This window comes from Phyllobates terribilis, unplaced genomic scaffold (genome assembly GCF_046119375.1).
Source record: "Phyllobates terribilis strain yellow unplaced genomic scaffold, ASM4611937v1 Scaffold_7__3_contigs__length_470593459, whole genome shotgun sequence".
NCBI lineage: Eukaryota > Metazoa > Chordata > Amphibia > Anura > Dendrobatidae > Phyllobates > Phyllobates terribilis.
Genome location: NW_027362767.1, coordinates 250,681,547 through 250,697,527, shown reverse-complemented (window position 1 = coordinate 250,697,527; position 15,981 = coordinate 250,681,547). Strand labels below are relative to the sequence as shown.

The 15,981-nt window shown below is 51.5% G+C and overlaps 1 protein-coding gene across 8 annotated transcripts in view; it reads left to right on the top strand.

The window, feature by feature from the left end:
- Positions 1 to 15,981, top strand: part of KCNT1 (potassium sodium-activated channel subfamily T member 1) — a 324,143-nt gene that overhangs the window by 255,472 nt on the left and 52,690 nt on the right. For all 8 annotated transcript variants that reach the window (XM_073640228.1, XM_073640229.1, XM_073640231.1 and 5 more), the window contains 3 exons: positions 5,317 to 5,400; positions 5,943 to 6,037; positions 10,926 to 11,106. In XM_073640228.1, the coding sequence (XP_073496329.1) occupies positions 5,317 to 5,400; positions 5,943 to 6,037; positions 10,926 to 11,106 (360 nt within the window). The remainder of the gene's footprint in view (positions 1 to 5,316; positions 5,401 to 5,942; positions 6,038 to 10,925; positions 11,107 to 15,981) is intronic.

Here is a 15,981-nt window from a genome sequence, read left to right as displayed (position 1 = left end):
TCAGAGGAGAGGGTGTAGGGCGATCAGAGAGTGAGGAGGGGGTGCAGGGCGATCAGAGGAGGGGGTGCAGGGCGACGAGAGGGTGAGGAGGGGGTGCAGGGCGATCAGAAGGTGAGGAGGGGTGCAGGGAATTCAGAGGGGGAGGAAGTGGTGCAGGGTGATCAGAGGGGGAGGAGGTGGTGCAGGGCGATCAGAAGAGGGAATGCAGGGCGATCAGAGGGTGAGGAGGGGGTGCAGGGTGATCAGAGGGTGAAGAGGGGGTGCAGGGCGATCAGAGGGGGTGCAGGGCGATCAGAGAGTGAGGAGGGGGTGCAGGGCGATCAGAGAGTGAGGAGGGGGTGCAGGGCGATCAGAGGAGAGGGTGTAGGGCGATCAGAGGGTGAGGAGGAGATGCAGGGCGATCAGAGGGTGAGGAGGAGATGCAGGGCGATCAGAGGGTGAGGAGGGGGTGCAGGGCGATCAGAGGGTGAGGAGGGGGTGCAGGGCGATCAGAGAGTGAGGAGGGGGTGCAGGGCGATCAGAAGAGGGAATGCAGGGCGATCAGAGGGTGAGGAGGGGGTGCAGGGTGATCAGAGGGTGAAGAGGGGGTGCAGGGCGATCAGAGGGGGTGCAGGGCGATCAGAGGGTGAGGGGGTGCAGGGCGATCAGAGGGTGAGGAGGGAGTTCAGGGCGATCAGAGGGTGAGGAGGGGGTGCAGGGCGATCAGAGGGTGAGGAGGGGGTGCAGGGCGATCAGAGGGTGAGGAGGGGGTGCAGGGCGATCAGAGGGTGAGGAGGGGTGCAGGGCGATCAGAGAGTGAGGAGGGGGTGCAGGGCGATCAGAGAGTGAGGAGGGGGTGCAGGGCGATCAGAGGAGAGGGTGTAGGGCGATCAGAGGGTGAGGAGGAGATGCAGGGCGATCAGAGGGTGAGGAGGAGATGCAGGGCGATCAGAGGGTGAGGAGGGGGTGCAGGGCGATCAGAGGGTGAGGAGGGGGTGCAGGGCGATCAGAGAGTGAGGAGGGGGTGCAGGGCGATCAGAGGAGAGGGTGTAGGGCGATCAGAGGGTGAGGAGGGGGTGCAGGGCCATCAGAGGGGGAGGAGGTGGTGCAGGGCGATCAGAAGAGGGGATGCAGGGCGATCAGAGGGTGAAGAGGGGGTGCAGGGCGATCAGAGGAGGGGGTGCAGTACCGATCAGAGGGTGAGGAGGGGGTGCAGGGCGATCAGAGAGTGAGGAGGGGGTGCAGGGCGATCAGAGGAGAGGGTGTAGGGTGATCAGAGAGTGAGGAGGGGGTGCAGGGCGATCAGAGGAGGGGGTGCAGGGCGACGAGAGGGTGAGGAGGGGGTGCAGGGCGATCAGAAGGTGAGGAGGGGTGCAGGGAATTCAGAGGGGGAGGAAGTGGTGCAGGGCGATCAGAGGGGGAGGAGGTGGTGCAGGGCGATCAGAAGAGGGAATGCAGGGCGATCAGAGGGTGAGGAGGGGGTGCAGGGCGATCAGAGGGTGAAGAGGGGGTGCAGGGCGATCAGGGGGAGTGCAGGGCGATCAGAGAGTGAGCAGGGGGTGCAGGGCGATCAGAGGAGGGGGTGCAGGGCGACTAGAGGGTGAGGAGGGGGTGCAGGGCGATCAGACGAGGGGGTGCAGGGCGATCAGAGGGTGAGGAGTTGGTGCAGGGCGATCAGAGGAGGGGGTGCAGGGCGACGAGAGGGTGGTGAGGGGGTGCAGGGCGATCAGAGGGTGAGGGGTGCAGGGCGATCAGAGGGTGAGGGGTGCAGGGCGATCAGAGGGTGAGGAGGGGGTGCAGGGCGATCAGGGTGAGGAGGGGGTGCAGGGCGATCAGAGTGAGGAGGGGGTGCAGGGCGATCAGAGTGTGAGGAGGGGGTGCAGGGCGATCAGAGTGTGAGGAGGGGGTGCAGGGTGATCAGAGAGTGAGGAGGGGGTGCAGGGCGATCAGAGGAGGGGGTGCAGGGCGACTAGAGGTTGAGGAGGGGGTGCAGGGCGATCAGAGGAGGGGGTGCAGGGCGATCAGAGAGTGGGGAAGGGGGGCAGGGCGATCAGAGGAGGGGGTGCTGGGCGACTAGAGGGTGAGGAGGGGGTGCAGGGCGATCAGAGCAGTGGGTAGGGCGATCAGAGGAGGGGGTGCAAGTCGATCAGAGGGTGAGGAGGGGGTGCAGGGCGATCAGAGGAGGGGGTGCAGGGCGATCAGAGAGTGAGGAGGGGGTGCAGGGCGATCAGAGAGTGAGGAGGGGGTGCAGGGCGATCAGAGGAGGGGGTGCAAGTCGATCAGAGGAGGGGGTGCAGGGCGATCAGAGGAGGGGGTGCAGGGCGATCAGAGGGTGAGGGGGTGCAGGGCGATCAGAGGGTGAGGGGGTGCAGGGCGATCAGAGAGTGAGGAGGGGGTGCAGGGCGATCAGAGGAGGGGGTGCAGGGCGACTAGAGGGTGAGGAGGGGGTGCAGGGCGATCAGAGAGTGAGGAGGGGGTGCAGGGCGATCAGAGAGTGAGGAGGGGGTGCAGGGCGATCAGAGGAGGGGGTGCAGGGCGACTAGAGGGTGAGGAGGGGGTGCAGGGCGATCAGAGGGTGAGGGGGTGCAGGGCGATCAGAGAGTGAGGAGGGGGTGCAGGGCGATCAGAGGAGGGGGTGCAGGGCGACTAGAGGGTGAGGAGGGGGTGCAGGGCGATCAGAGAGTGAGGAGGGGGTGCAGGGCGATCAGAGAGTGAGGAGGGGGTGCAGGGCGATCAGAGGAGGGGGTGCAGGGCGACTAGAGGGTGAGGAGGGGGTGCAGGGCGATCAGAGCAGTGGGTAGGGCGATCAGAGGAGGGGGTGCAGGGCGATCAGAGAGTGAGGAGGGGGTGCAGGGCGATCAGAGGAGGGGGTGCAGGGCGACTAGAGGGTGAGGAGGGGGTGCAGGGCGATCAGAGCAGTGGGTAGGGCGATCAGAGGAGGGGGTGCAGGGCGATCAGAGAGTGAGGAGGGGGTGCAGGGCGATCAGAGGAGGGGGTGCAGGGCGATCAGACGAGGGGGTGCAGGGCGATCAGAGGGTGAGGGGGTGCAGGGCGATCAGAGAGTGAGGAGGGGGTGCAGGGCGATCAGAGCAGTGGGTAGGGCGATCAGAGGAGGGGGTGCAGGGCGATCAGAGGAGGGGGTGCAGGGCGATCAGACGAGGGGGTGCAGGGCGATCAGAGGGTGAGGGGGTGCAGGGCGATCAGAGAGTGAGGAGGGGGTGCATGGCGATCAGAGAGTGGGGAGGGGGGTGCAGGGCGATCAGAGGAGGGGGTGCAGGGCGACTAGAGGGTGAGGAGTGGGTGCAGGTCGATCAGAGCAGTGGGTAGGGCAATCAGAGGAGGGGGTGCAGGGTGATCAGAGAGTGAGGAGGGGGTGCAGGGCGATCAGAGAGTGGGGAGGGGGTGCAGGGCGATCAGAGGAGGGGGTGCAAGGCGACTAGAGGGTGAGGAGGGGGTGCAGGGCGATCAGAGCAGTGGGTAGGGCGATCAGACGAGGGGGTGCAGGGCGATCAGAGGAGGGGGTGCAGGGCGATCAGAGGGTGAGGAGGGGGTGCAGGGCGATCAGAGAGTGAGGAGGGGGTGCAGGGCGATCAGAGGAGAGGGTGTAGGGCGATCAGAGGGTGAGGAGGAGATGCAGGGCGATCAGAGGGTGAGGAGGGGGTGCAGGGCGATCAGAGGGTGAGGAGGGGGTGCAGGGCGATCAGAGAGTGAGGAGGGGGTGCAGGGCGATCAGAGGAGAGGGTGTAGGGCGATCAGAGGGTGAGGAGGGGGTGCAGGGCCATCAGAGGGGGAGGAGGTGGTGCAGGGCGATCAGAAGAGGGGATGCAGGGCGATCAGAGGGTGAAGAGGGGGTGCAGGGCGATCAGAGGAGGGGGTGCAGTACCGATCAGAGGGTGAGGAGGGGGTGCAGGGCGATCAGAGAGTGAGGAGGGGGTGCAGGGCGATCAGAGGAGAGGGTGTAGGGCGATCAGAGAGTGAGGAGGGGGTGCAGGGCGATCAGAGGAGGGGGTGCAGGGTGACGAGAGGGTGAGGAGGGGGTGCAGGGCGATCAGAAGGTGAGGAGGGGTGCAGGGAATTCAGAGGGGGAGGAAGTGGTGCAGGGCGATCAGAGGGGGAGGAGGTGGTGCAGGGCGATCAGAAGAGGGAATGCAGGGCGATCAGAGGGTGAGGAGGGGGTGCAGGGCGATCAGAGGGTGAAGAGGGGATGCAGGGCGATCAGAGGGGGTGCAGGGCGATCAGAGGGTGAGGGGGTGCAGGGCGATCAGAGGAGGGGGTGCAGGGCGATCAGAGGGTGAGGGGGTGCAGGGCGATCAGAGAGTGAGGAGGGGGTGCAGGGTGACGGGACGGTGAGGAGGGGGTGCAGGCTGATCGCTGGGTGAGGAGGGGGTGCATTGGGGTAATTTTCACCCTTTACTACACCCAAATTGCGTTTCCTTGATGGCATCTACATAGAGAAAGTCCTCAATATCAGATCATTGGGGTCTTACTCCTGGCACCACATCTGAACTGATTAAAGGGGCTGTAGCTCTCCAATGAGCCCCCCCTCCCCCATCCCGCACAGTGCAGTCCATGAGTTACAGCCACTATAAAATGTACAGGCTGTGCCTGGTAAACAAGGAAGATCCTATCATAAACCTGGAGGCATTAACCCCTTCCTGCTGCAGCCAAAAGATATAAAAAAATTGTTTTCTGTCGCCATCTTCTTAGATCCATAACTATTATTTTTCAGTTAATGCAGCGGTCTCAGAGCTTGCACTTTTGCATGGCGATCTGATGTTTTTATTGATATCATTTTGAGGTACATATGATGAATGTGATGTATTTTTTTTTTGGGGGGGGGCGATAACTGAACAACAGCAATTCTGGCATTTTGATTTATTCTTTATGGCATTTTACATTTCCCCAAAAAAAAAGTCCCCATTGGGGAACCTGAACTCGTGATCACTTGTTCTATATAACAGATCCACAGATTTCTTATCATTATTAACAAGATGGCAGCCATTGGGGGATTTGGCCCCAAAACAGTGTGCCAAGATTCCACCCCTTAGATACCCAACATTCCAAAAACCCCACATAAATGGTAAAAGATCACATTTTCACCACCAATAGGGGGCGCTCACATTCAGATTGTACTATCACCATAGTGGTGGGATCATTTTTACCTTTATTATGGGGCCCCTCAATTGTATGTACCCACTGGTTTTCATGAAGCAGGATGCCCTAAAAGTTGGACAACATTGGTCACCGATATGGACTACTTGGTCCCATAATGTCCAGTGCATAGGACTAATCACACCGTCCTGCTAATGCCTGCCGTTCTCCCTTATTCCTTTCCAGATATTTTGGCCCCCTCTAAGAAATATGTTTATCCCGGTTTTCCTGAACTGCTGGCTGGCAAAGTGCGTTCTGGAGAATATGATAGTAAGTAGCTGTTGGCATTAATGATGTAATAAGCTTGTAGGTAAAGTAGGCGTGGCATAACTGCAGGGGAGGGACCAGCCACAGCCCCGCCCCTGAGGAACCAGTGGATACCTAAGAAAACACCAACACTTCAAGCAGCCAGTAGCCATAATACCTGCCAGGAGGTGTAATAACATGTCCATTACAGATGGAGATTTGGAAAAACCCCTCTAAAATATTTAACTATTTAGGGTGCTGAATAAAAACTTAAGCAGGGGCAGAGCTATGACATGGGTATAAGGAATGCAGAGGCTGCAATCACATCTGGGATCTGAGGGTGTTCAAAGGCTTTTTAGCCACATGAGACAGCACTAGTATAATAAATGGCACATAATAAGTGGGGCGATAGAGCCCTTGTCATGCTCTGCCCCCTCGGACCCTGCACTAGACATAACGCTGCATCTTTTTAAGCTTTGTAGCTGTATTGTACAATATATATGTATTGTGCTGTTGCGGTGTCTTCTGCCTCACACAAGCTGAATCACAGCCTTGTTATGTTTCAGAATGATCTCCATCGCGCCATCCAGAGGACGCAGTCAGCCATGTTTAATCAGGTGATCATTCTGATCTGCACCCTGCTCTGCCTTGTGTTCACAGGGTAAGTTATTACAGTATTTCTCCATTTACTGCACTTATACTAACAGCACTGCTATAGTGGGGTACGGAGACTGCATACAGATTTTGCATTAGGACCCAGGAGCTTTATATAAAGGGGTTGTCCACTCTGGCGAATCTCTAATTGTAAGAAGGCTCCTTTGACCTGAATTACTTCTGGATTGTTGAAAGACTATAAATGTCTGTCCGGTCCACATTTTACTCTGCACTGACGTTCTAAAATGTCAATGCAGTGTAAGAACCCTGCAAGAGATTATTCAGTAAGCTGTCAGACACAGACAGACTCCTCGCTGAGAAAATGTGCAAAAAAAACCCTGAAAATGCACCTGTGCAGGAAAAAAAGGCAACATACTGGAACCACCATGGCGGTCACGTACATTACGGACGTGAGAGTGCTGTCTTACAATGTTAGCATTATTGATATGTGGACTGATCTGTTTTAGATCATATTTATATACCTATCTATTTATCTGTCTCTCATCTATCTACAGATCTACAGCGGGGAAATAAGTATTTGATACGCTGCCAATTTTGAAAGTTTTCCCACCTACAAAGAATGGAGAGGTCTGTAATCTTTATCGTAGGTACACTTCGCCTGTGAGAGAGAGAATCTAAAATCCAGAAAATCACGTTGTATGATTTTTACATAATTAATTTGGATTTTATTGCATGAAATTAAGTATCTGATACAATAATATTTGGTCCAGAAACCTTTGTTTGCAATTACAGAGGTCAGACTTTTCCTGAAGTTCTTAACCAGGTTTGCACAAACTGCAGCAGGGATTTTGTCCCACTCCTCCATACAGGTCTTCTCCAGATCTTTCAGGTTTCGGGGCGGTCGCTGGGCAACATTGAGTTTCATCTCCCTCCAAAGATTTTCTATTAGGTTCAGGTCTGGAGACTGGCTAAGCCACTCCAGGACCTTGAAATGCTTCTTATGGAGCCACTCCTTAGTTGCCCTGGCTGTGTTTCGGGTTATTGTCATGCTGGAAGACCCAGCCACGACCCATCATCAGTGCTCTTACTGAGGGAAAGGAGGTTGTTGGCCAAAATCTCGAGATACATGACCCCATCCATCTTCTCTTTAATACGGTGCAGTCATCCTGTCCCCTTTGCAGAAATGCACCCCAAAGTATGATGTTTCCCCCACCATGCTTCACGGTTAGGACGGTATTCTTGGGATTGTACTCATCCTTTTTCTTCCTCCAAACATGGCGAGTGGACTTGATACCAAAAAGTTATATTTTGGTCTCATCTGACCACATGACCTTCTCCCATGCCTCCTGTAGATCATCCAGATGGTCATTGGCGAACTTCAAATGAGCCTGGACATGTGCTGGCATGAGCAGGGGGACCTTGCATGCCCTGCAGGATCATAATCCATGACGGTGTAGTGTTACTAACGGTAATGTTTGAGACTGTGGTCCCAGGTCTCTTCAGGTCATTGACCAGGTCCTCCCGTGTAGTTCTGGGCTGATTCCTGACCTTTCTCAGAATCATCTTTACCCCACGAGGCAAGATCTTGGAGCCCCAGACCGAGGAAGATTGACAGTCATCTTTTGTTTCTTCCATCTTCTAATAATTGTGCCAACAGTTGTTGCCTTCTCACCAAGCTGCTTGCCTATTGTCCTGTAGCTCATCCCAGCCTTCTGCAGGTCTACAATTTTTTCCCTGGTGTCCTTGGACAGCTCTTTGGTCTTGGCCAGGGTGGAGAGGTTATAGTGTGATTGAGTGTGTGGACAGGTGTCTTTTATACAGGTAACAAGTTCAAACAGGTGCAATTAATACAGGTAATGAGTGCAGAGTAGGAGGGCTTCTGAAAGAAAAACTAACAGGTCTGCGAGAGACAGAATTCTTGCTGGTTGGTAGATGATCAAATACTTATTTCATGCATTAAAATGCAATTTTATTATTTAAAAATCATACAATGTGATTTTCTGGATTTTTTTTTTGATTCTGTTTCTCACAGTAGGAGTGTACATACGATAAAAATTACAGATCTCTACATTCTTTGTAGGTGGGAAAACTTGCAAAATCGGCAGTGTATCAAATACTTATTTTCCCCACTCTATTTATCCTCTATCTATCTATCTATCTATCTATCTATGTATCTATCCTTCTCATATGTATCTAGGTATCTTTTCTTTGTGTAGAACTCACTTTGCCATTTTGAAGATCTCTGTCGGCTGTCATTGAATGAAACTTATTCCAGAGGTTGATTGTCTAGACTGGATACAGTTGTAGCAAACCCTCAGCTGTGAGAAGTAATAACCTCTGCATTTATGAAATAATGTTTCTTTTCACCTAAATCCAATCCTGGCGCAGGTCATTCATTTGGTCACTTGTGATACCATTTCTTATGGCTATGTTGATCACCAGGTTCTGCCTGTACTCTGTGAACACCTTTCTATCACGGTCCTGTAATACTGTTCATCCTGAGCCTCCTGATTCATGTATATACAGTATATTGCCAGCCAGGGGAGGGCCTTACATTATAGATTTCTATACCATTCTGGTGGACGGGGAGTTCGGTTTAGAGTAAATCTATGAAGTACAAGTAAATCCTGCAGAACCTGAGGACTCTTCTATTCGCTGTGTAAGCGCAGCCTGATCTTAAGATGCTGGAAAAAGCTGAGGGAGGTGAGTGCTGGTGCATTAAGGGGTCACGCGGAGCCACATGTGGTGATGTCTTATGTAACTGCTGGCGCTACGTGGCGCTTCTTGCCCCCTTTACGCCGCTCTCCTGATTCCCCTCCTGCCATTAGTTCAGTGCTAATGAGGAGAAGTGCTTTTTTTGTGTGCACTCATCAAGATTTCCAGCAAGGCATGAAGGGTCAGGTAAGCTCTCCATCCATCGTGCTGCTGGCAGTGTATAATACCCAGCAGATAAAGGCTCCACAACTTTACTAAAAGGGTTCGGTTACAAAGCAAAAAGATCATCAATCCTAAGTAACCTGAGGGCTCTGAGCTGAAGTTAATGTGGCTGCTGTGGTGCTGGAAGTGTGTAATATCCAGCCGTTACATATCCATAGTATATTTATTAATAGGACCAATTACATTTCAAGAAGAAAATCATTCCTAAGTAACTTAAGTGCTCTGGACTGAAGTTAAAGGGAATCTGTTAGCAGGATTTCACCCCCCAAACTATTTCTATGCGCATGTAGCTCTTTCAAAGACAAGTCCTTTATATGCCCAGTCAGTCCTTCCATTACTGAGAAATCTGCATTTGAATTGATATGTAAATGAGGTTGAAGTGCTCTTGTAGATCTGAAACTTCTGTCACTCCAACTCTATTCCCTGCTCATCACCGCTTCCTACTACTTGACTGATGGCTCCTTTTCCTTAAGTCATACAGCATAGAGGCTGTCGGCCAAGGCGGAGTAAGCGGTGCTGAGTGGGGAATAGAGCTGGAGTGACGGAGGCTTCAGATCTACGATAGTCCATGAGCCTCATTTGCATATCAAATCAAATGCTGATTTCTCAGTAACTGAGGAACAGACTGACCATGTGAAGGACTTTTCTTTGAAAGAGCTACAAGTTTGGGGGTTTATATGCTCCTGACAGATTCCCTTTAATGTGGCTTCCATGCTACTGGAAATGTATAACACCCCGCTGTTAAAGACACCGCAGCTTTATTAACAGGGCGGGTTACAGTGCAAGGAAACAAATAATTCCTCAGTAACCTGAGTGCTCTGGGCTGCAGCTAATGTGGCTGCTGCAGTGGATACAGAACAGTGGTACAGTTATAGGGGCTGCCGAACTAGTAATGGTAGCTAGGTGGCGCCTCTTTTTCCAGGACCGGAGTTCCTCACGCCACACAAGTGTATGATTATCAGTGTAATGGTGGCAGCCCGTGGGCAGAGGGCGCTTTATACTCTACTGCATTCATCAGTGAGCTAAATGCTAAAATTCTGTTTCCCAATAGTTGCCACTAGGAGGCGCTGCCTGCATACAGTCCCTAATGAGTGAAGTGTAGATGGCTGCCCTTAGTGGCTGCTGTCAGCAGTCAGAGATTCTCTTATTGGGGCAGCAGGGTTGTGCTTTGGTGTTGGCATTATTTTGGGCTGGTGTGGCACCACTATGTAGGGAACTGTGTGCCCTCATGTGATGGGCAGCAATAGTTCTGGGGGCACTTAGAGATTTGCATTGAGATTGATTGCGGGGGTGGGTACTATTTTGGTGCAAGTGTATGATGTGGCGGTTGTTTCCTTTTGACGCAGGTTGATCTCATATTCTGTCTTCGCCCACCTTCAATTAATACCCAGAGCGCCAGGTAATATTGCCCATTGTGTGCGATAATACCGCACTATGGCTGCGCTATATATAGAGCGGATATATCATTTTTCAGTCGCGTTTACCACCTTCTACGTCAGCAGTCATTCACCATCTGTAACAAAAGACTATAATATGAGCGGTGGGCACAGAGCAGATCAGCGTCCCGGACCCCCGGGTCCACAGCTCTGTACAATTACTGGACAATGGCTCGTGACTCATTACAGGGTCTGGTTTCCGTTCATCATCTGTCAAATTATTCAGCAGCTTATTCCGAAAAGTCCGATTAATATTCATTATAGGGACGTGTCATGCATAAAGGCGCCATGTGGTGGCGCTATTGATATATACCAGTTTATGAGCACCGCAGCTTCCAGCCCTGATTTTAAAAGGGCTTTGTGAAAAATCCTAATCATGCTTTACCAATTTCTCACCATTGACTTGCTGTCAGTGAATAGAGCAATCCATATACATTCCCTGCACTGATCCATTGTAACAAACTCCTCCAGGATAAGGTAGAGAGTTCTGCTGCTGATATATTCTTTCTAGATAGAAGGCTAAATACACTTGTAACAAGTTTGCCCGCTGCTCTCTTCCAGGATGTGCGGCATTCAGCATTTGGAAAGGGCCGGGGAAAACCTTTCACTCTTCAAATCGTTTTATTTCTGCATCGTCACCTTCTCCACGGTGGGATACGGAGATGTGACCCCCAAGATCTGGCCCTCGCAGCTCCTGGTGGTGATTATGATCTGCGTGGCTCTGGTGGTCTTACCCCTCCAGGTAAGAGGCGAGTGGGATTTATGGCAAAGAGACCGCGACATGAGAGGGGACTCCATTTATAAAGTGCATGCAGGACTAGGAGAGTTCATGTTCCCCATTCTTAGGTAGCATGCCAATATAATGGAATTGCTACTTATGCAATTCTCTAAGGTCCCCTACGGGATGTCTCATTTAGGGACTATTATGTATTAAACTGATGAGCGAGAAAGAGCTTCTTCTATTCTGGAGGACCCAACTATTGTAATACTTCATTTGACCTGTGGTGGCACTGCAGGGAGATTACACAGTTGCTGACCAGTTCTTCTGCGATCACAGCTGATCACTGATGCTGGATAAGTCAGAAAGCGGAAATTACCAGCTAGCACAGATCTATAATATAGTCTGTATGGGGCAGTATTACAGTACAATGGATAATGAGAGGTATCCGCCCTGAGCAGTGGGGGACATCGGTTTAGGATTCTGAGCGGCTCCTCGGGCGGCTTTGCTTCATTTCTACTTGAATGGTTCGGTGACCGTCTCCAAATCCCCAGCGGTTGGCGCTTGTAGGACCTGTCACCTCCGCAGTGACTGGATGTCAGGAGGTGGGGAGACACGGCAGAACATGGCAGCCGGGCTAAACGCTCTCTGAAGGATGGAAGCTGTCACCCTCCATCTATCACGCCTCCTCTGGCCACACTTTAGTCTTGGGCCCCCGGATATGAAGGTCAAGACCCCATTAGTCTTCTACTTTAGGGAGCACTCTAGTGGACATGACCAGTGTGGCTGGCATGGTGCCCACTAGTGATGCCAGGTGAAGCGTTACTAAACAGACTGGAAACATGTATAGCGCCCCCTGCATCTTACATTGATCTATTGCAACTACTCTCTGGTCTCCAGACGTGGGGTGGAAATGACGATAAGGTGATGAGGGTATTAGGGTTGGCACGTCTAGCGAGTCAATTAAAGGGGTTATCCGCAGACGTGGCACCTTCCCCAGGATGGGTGATAAATGTGCTCAGACCCCAGCGATCACAAGAACAAGGCTGCCCATTATTAACAGAGCAGCAGTGCGCGCGTCTGACCACTGATCCAAGGACTGTCTATAGGAAAGTGGTCACACACGCTCACTACAGCTCCCATAGAAGTGAATGGAGGTCAGACATGCTCTCTATAGCTCCCATAGAAGTGAATGGAGGTCACACATGCTCACTGAAGCTCCCATAGAAGTGAATGGAGGTCACACATGCTCACTACAGCTCCCATAGAAGTGAATGGAGGTCACATATCCTCACTACAGCTCCCATGGAAGTGAATGGAGGTCACACACGCTCACTTCAGCTCCCATGGAAGTGAATGGAGGTCACGTACGCTCACTACAGCTCCCATAGAAGTGAATGGAGGTGACACACACTCACTACAGCTCCCATAGAAGTGAATGGAGGTCACACACGCACACTACAGCTCCCATAGAAGTGAATGGAGGTCACACACCCTCACTACAGTTCCCATAGAAGTGAATGGAGGTCACACATGCTCACTACAGCTCCCATGGAAGTGAATGAAAGTCACACATCCTCACTACAGCTCCCATGGAAGTGAATGGAGGTCACACACGCTCACTTCAGCTCCCATGGAAGTGAATGGAGGTCAGACACGCTCACTACAGCTCTCGTAGCAGTGAATGAAGGTCACACACGCTCGCTACAGCTCCCATAGAAGTGAATGGAGGTCACACGCACACTACAGCTCCCATAGAAGTGAATGGAGGTCACACACGCTCACTACAGCTCTCTTAGCAGTGAATGGAGGTCACACAAGCTCACTACTGCTCCCATAAAAGTGAATGGAGGTGACACACGCTCACTACAGCTCCCATAGAAGTGAATGGAGGTGACACACGCTCACTACAGCTCCCATAGAAGTGAATGGAGGTCACACACCCTCACTACAGTTCCCATGGAAGTGAATGGAGGTCACACACGCTCACTACAGCTCCCATAGAAGTAAATGGAGGTCACACATGCTCACTATTGCTCCCATGGAAGTGAATGGAGGTCACACACACTCACTACAGCTCCCATAGAAGTGAATGGAGGTCACACACCCTCACTACAGCTCCCATGGAAGTGAATGGAGGTCACACACCCTCACTACAACTCCCATGGAAGTGAATGGAGGTCACACACGCTCACTACAGCTCTCGTAGCAGTGAATGGAGGTCACACACGCTTGCTACAGCTCCCATAGAAGTGAATGGAGGTCACACGCACACTACAGCTCCTATAGAAGTGAATGGAGGTCACACACGCTCACTACAGCACCCATAAAAGTGAATGGAGGTCACACACCCTCACTACAGTTCCCATGGAAGTGAATGGAGGTCACACACGCTCACTACCAGCTCCCATAGAAGTGAATGGAGGTCACACACTCTCACTACAGCTCCCATAGAAGTGAATGGAGTTCACACACGCTCGCTACAGCTCAAATAGAAGTGAATGGAGGTCACACACGCTCACTACAGCTCCCATAGAAGTGAATGGAGGTCACACACGCTCACTGCAGCTCCCATAGAAGTGAATGGAGGTCACACACGCTCACTACAGCTCCCATAGAAGTGAATGGAGGTCACACACGCTCACTACAGCTCCCATAGAAGTGAATGGAGGTCACACACGCTCACTACAGCTCCCATAGAAGTGAATGGAGGTCACACACGCTCACTACAGCTCCCATAGAAGTCACACCCGCTCACTACAGCTCCCATAGAAGTGAATGGAGGTCATACAGGCTCATTACAGCTCCCATAGAAGTGAATGGAGGTCACACATGCGCAGTATAGCTCCCAAATAAGTGAATGGAGGTCACACATGCTCAGTATAGCTCCCAAAGAAGTGAATGGAGGTCACACATGCTCACTACAGCTCTCATAGCAGTGAATGGAGGTCACACATGCTCAGTATAGCTCCCAAAGAAGTGAATGGAAGTCACACATGCTCAGTATAGCTCCCAAAGAAGTGAATGGAGGTCACACATGCCCACTACAGCTCTCATAGCAGTGAATGGAGGTCACACATGCTCACTACAGCTCCCGTAGAAGTGAATGGAAGTCGCACATGCTCCTCACCGCTCCCATAGAAGTGAATGGAGGTCACACATGCTGACTACAGCTCCCATAGCAGCGAATGGAGGTCACACATGCTCACTACAGCTCTCATAAAAAGTGAATGGAGGTCACACATGCTGACTACAGCTCCCATAGAAGTGAACGGTTGTCACACAGGCTCACTACAGCTCCCATAGAAGTGAATGGAGGTCACACATGCTTATTACAGCTCCCACAGAAGTGAACGGTTATCACACATGCTCACTACAAATCCAATGGAAGTGAATAGATCAGTGGTCATACATGCTCACTACGGCTCCTACAGACAGTCACAAGTTAATGGAGCGGAGGTCACACTTGCGCACAGTCTCTTTCTGTTAACACTCGACTTTGGGACCCCCATTTCCTAGATCAGTGGGGGTCTCAGCGGCTGGACCCCACTGATCACAGTCCTTTTGAGTATAGAAAAAACAGATGCCAAGCATAGGACTCCAACTGATCTTAATACTAAAGACGGAGCAATTTGCCTTTATTATAAAAAAAAAAATCTCCTACCGTTTTGTGTTTCCAGCTCCTATGCAGATTCATGTCTTTCACTCCCATTACCCAGTGTAGTCTTTCAGGTCAGTGACTCCACTCCCTCTGCTCCACCTTCTGTCTGTAACCATAGAAACACATTGATCTGCATGAGAGCTGATGCCGTATAACACATGCAGTTATGTTTGTATCGGATTAGAAGAATGTGACTGTTTTTTTTTCCAGAAACAGCACCACCTTTGCTCTTAGGCCATTAGTGGTTCTGCAGCTCAGCAGTAATTAGGGAGGAGCTGCAGTACCGCACACAACATACGTGTGGCGCTGTTTGTGGCAGAATGCAGCCATGTTTGTCTAAATTTATGCAATTAACTCTGTAGGGAGATTTCAGGGTGAGAAACTGTCTTCTTCAGAGGAGGAGAGGCCTCTGGGGAGAAGATGCTTGAGAAGGTAATTAGATAAGAAGTAAGAGGCCAAGACATAATGTAAGAATAAGAGGTCAGAACGTTTCACTGCTCGTCTGTCCTCAAGAAAGGAAAAGGGAGTTGGGATTTAGTGAGAGTAATCTGAAGATCTAGAGCAAGACGAGAGATGGAGAAGGGAGAAGCTGCGGCTCACAATGTACGGCCAAGGATGGCACTCACAGCCTGATGTCACCACACTGCGGCCATTACCCTGAGAGGAGCCAGACCCGACCCTGGTGCCTGACGGGACCAATGGCCTCTCTACCTCAGGAGACCTATAGACCATTGTGGTTGGAGGGACCCGGGTTTAGGTTTTGCATCAGGTCTTCTGTCCATCATTTGTTTTCGGAGTTCAGGGCTCTCTGTGCTCATTACAGGGGCCACTATGCACCAAAGGGAAAGCACTATCCCTAAATGACCTATCGTTAAAATCAATATTTGTAGCTCACCTCCTCCTGTACAATGACTGATAACACCTCTACATACAGTAGATAACACAGGATCCACCATTCACAATAGATGATGTCACAGCTCACCTCCTCCTCCTGTACAATGACTGATAACACCTCTATATACAGTAGATAACACAGGATCCACCATTCACAATAGATGATGTCACAGCTCACCTCCTCCTCCTGTACAATGACTGATAACACCTCTATATACAGTAGATAACACAGGATTCACCATTCACAATAGGTGATGTCACAGCTCACCTCCTCCTCCCCCTCTGTACAATGACTAATAACACCTCTATATACAGTAGATAACACAGGATTCACCATTCACAAT